This window comes from Phalaenopsis equestris, unplaced genomic scaffold, assembly GCF_001263595.1.
Source record: "Phalaenopsis equestris unplaced genomic scaffold, ASM126359v1 Scaffold000531, whole genome shotgun sequence".
NCBI lineage: Eukaryota > Viridiplantae > Streptophyta > Magnoliopsida > Asparagales > Orchidaceae > Phalaenopsis > Phalaenopsis equestris.
The window spans coordinates 1423770-1426381 of NW_018164971.1; the positions used below are offsets into that span (position 1 = coordinate 1423770).

Sequence of the window (2612 nt, forward strand, 5' to 3'; positions counted from 1 at the left end):
TATATATATATGAGAGAATCTATATTACCGTAGAGCCTGTGGGGCAGTGGTGGCCGGCGGCCTTACAGGCCCAAAGAGATTGTCCCTGAGCGTCAAACGTGCCGCCTGAGATAGTGAGTCCTTCCACGTTCTTGAAAGTTATCCACTCTGGTTTATCCACTCTGGTGCGTGTCAGTATCCGGAGTTTCTAACAATGTTGCCCTTTATGAGCACCTGGACGTCGCCATTGTTACAAGGACCCTTAAATAAAGCCTGGCTCACCCTGAAGTCTCCCTCCGGCACCACCAAAGTCGCCGGCTCTTTGTCGCCGCAGGCCTCACTCCATGCATCCAAAAAAGCCGGTGCAGAGTCACTATGACCATCCGGCTTTGCGCCAAAGCTCAGCACATTATAAGCCGCCATTGTCGCGGTGAAGAAGGAGAAGAAAAGAACAAAGGCGGAGGTCAGTTGAAGTGCCATTGTGAGAGAGCCGAGAGAGTGAGAAATGGTGAGATAGTATAACGGTTTAAGGTCTGTTATATAGTATAGAGAGGAGAAGGTGAAGAGGGTGAGATTGAATAATTAGTTGGGTAATTAAGGAGCAATTATAGCATTAATTTGAGGCAATTGACAAAATGGAATTCGAAGTGATGCTGAGGTGAGGTTGAAGAAAAAAAGGGAAACATTTTTTCCTCGCTAAACGTTCATGCAAGTCAATGAAATAATTTAGAGGCCATGTGGTATTAAGTTAGTATTTGTCATCAATGTAATAGTATCTTTGTTTGGGATGTCAAAAAACATCTAAAGTTTCACAATAATTTGTGCTCAACTTATAAAGAAACTCATGTCAGGCTCTGCACTTGATTAAGCAAGCTAATATTGAAGTATTGTTTAAGTTCATTTTCTCAATGAGCTAGCCCCATAGGGCATATTTATTTTTTTTCATAGGTTTGAGTTAGGCTTCAATTCAAATGAGCCAAACACAAATTCAATGTTTATTAATAATTTGAAAGTTGAGTTGATTTCAAAATTTAAAATTTCAAATAAGAAAAAAGGGGTGTAATAGAGTCAACTTGTTCTTGTGTTAGGGCTGACTAAAGCTCAACTTTGTCTACTCCATTGCATGCTTGAGCTCTCATACGATGGGCTTGATCTTGCTCTGTTGCAAAAATAGTGGGCTCACTATAGAAAAAAATAGCTTAAATTGAAAGAAAAACTGACAGCTTTATATGTGTAAAAAATTTAATTTTTATTTTCGAATCCTTATTGACAGTCGTAAGGGAATCGAGTTTCTTACGAATTATTTATTGCTTAAATCGTAGCATGTAAGTGAACAGTGTTTCTGAAGGTTTTGAGATTGTCACCGACAGTCAAAAAGTTATGACATAGTTTTTTTATTCATTAATAACCAACGATATGTCATGTCGTCGTAATCGATAATTGAGTCTGTCAGTCATGTCGTTGTAATCGATAACTGAGTACGTCGGTCATTAATAAATTAGTAACCAACGAACAACTGACTGTTGGAAAGCTGTCGCCAACGTCCAAAATCCCTCATTTCACTCTTGCCCGTGTGCTTAGCTTCGAGAGCCGACCAGGTGCTCTTGGATCGTATTTTCACTAATGTTAACGATTTCTTAAGTTCTTATAGTCAAATCATAAATAATTTTAATTCCAATCTTCCTCTAAATTTATATTTAACTAATTCAGTTAGTTTTTTTAAACATTTTGAGACTTTCTATTTTGGAGAAATTTAAAGTTTTGATTTGATTTTCTATAGTTTTGATGATGTATTTGATTGTTACATGCTTTGTGTTCATCTCACAAGTCTTTTCTTATACAACACCAAAATTTCAATGTGAAATTTGCATACATAGTTAACAAATCTTATGTTTTGTCTATCTCGCACCAGCATTTCGATATTTAAATATAGAATACTTTAGTTCTTTAAATCCATGCATGAAAATTTGTCTTTCATTTTTTCGAATTAAAATTTTTGAAATTATTATTTTTGACGTGATATTAAACCATGTAGTGCAATGTTTGCAGATGTGAAAGTTTAAGACTTAGATATAGTGCTTTAAATGTATGCATGAAAATATGTATTTTACTTTATTAAAAGTAATAATAGTGTTATTTCTAATGTGATATTAAAGTTTGGAATGTTATGCGTCAAAATATCAAAGTTTAGGTTTGAGATATGTAAATACATACGAATTATGTGACATGAAACTAAATTCCCTTTTATATATGCATGACACTTCAGTGCTTTAAACCTATACATGAGAAAGTTTATTTCACATTTAAAATTTGGAGATATAATGTTTTTGATGTGATACTAATGTTTTGATTGCTATGTGTGTGAATATAAAAGTTTAGGTTTGATATCTATAAATACATAATAATTGTATGCTATGCATGTAAATTGTCCTTTTTAAAGACAAATTCGCATACCTAGCAAAAAATTCTTATGTATTTATGCACCTTGCAATTAACTTTCAAATTCGCATAGTAATTATGATAAAAATATTACTTAGAGTATGATAAAGAGAGTGAAATGAGAGAACCTTTATATTTTGTGTTAAAGTTTCCAAACTGTTTATTTTTTTATAAGTGCAATGTTGTATGTTCAT

General features: G+C 33.9%; 2 protein-coding genes across 2 annotated transcripts in view; both read right to left on the reverse strand.

Moving 5' to 3' along the window:
• Nucleotides 1–146, reverse strand: part of LOC110028819 (polygalacturonase-like) — a 1564-nt gene extending 1418 nt beyond the window's left edge. The window contains exon 1 of the mRNA XM_020730821.1: nucleotides 29–146. The gene's annotated coding sequence lies outside the window, so the exon portion shown is untranslated. The remainder of the gene's footprint in view (nucleotides 1–28) is intronic.
• A 12-nt stretch (nucleotides 147–158) lies between these two features.
• LOC110028820 (polygalacturonase-like) lies at nucleotides 159–470 on the reverse strand. The gene has a single exon (XM_020730822.1). It carries the CDS (start codon nucleotides 457–459, stop codon nucleotides 172–174), a length of 288 nt encoding a protein of 95 aa, XP_020586481.1. The 5' UTR covers nucleotides 460–470; the 3' UTR covers nucleotides 159–171.
• Between the last annotated feature and the right edge of the window lie 2142 nt (nucleotides 471–2612).

What these genes read in the sequence shown, in the direction of transcription:
- LOC110028820 (XM_020730822.1), bottom strand. Translation starts at nt 459, where the DNA reads ATGGCACTTCAACTGACCTCCGCCTTTGTTCTTTTCTTCTCCTTCTTC.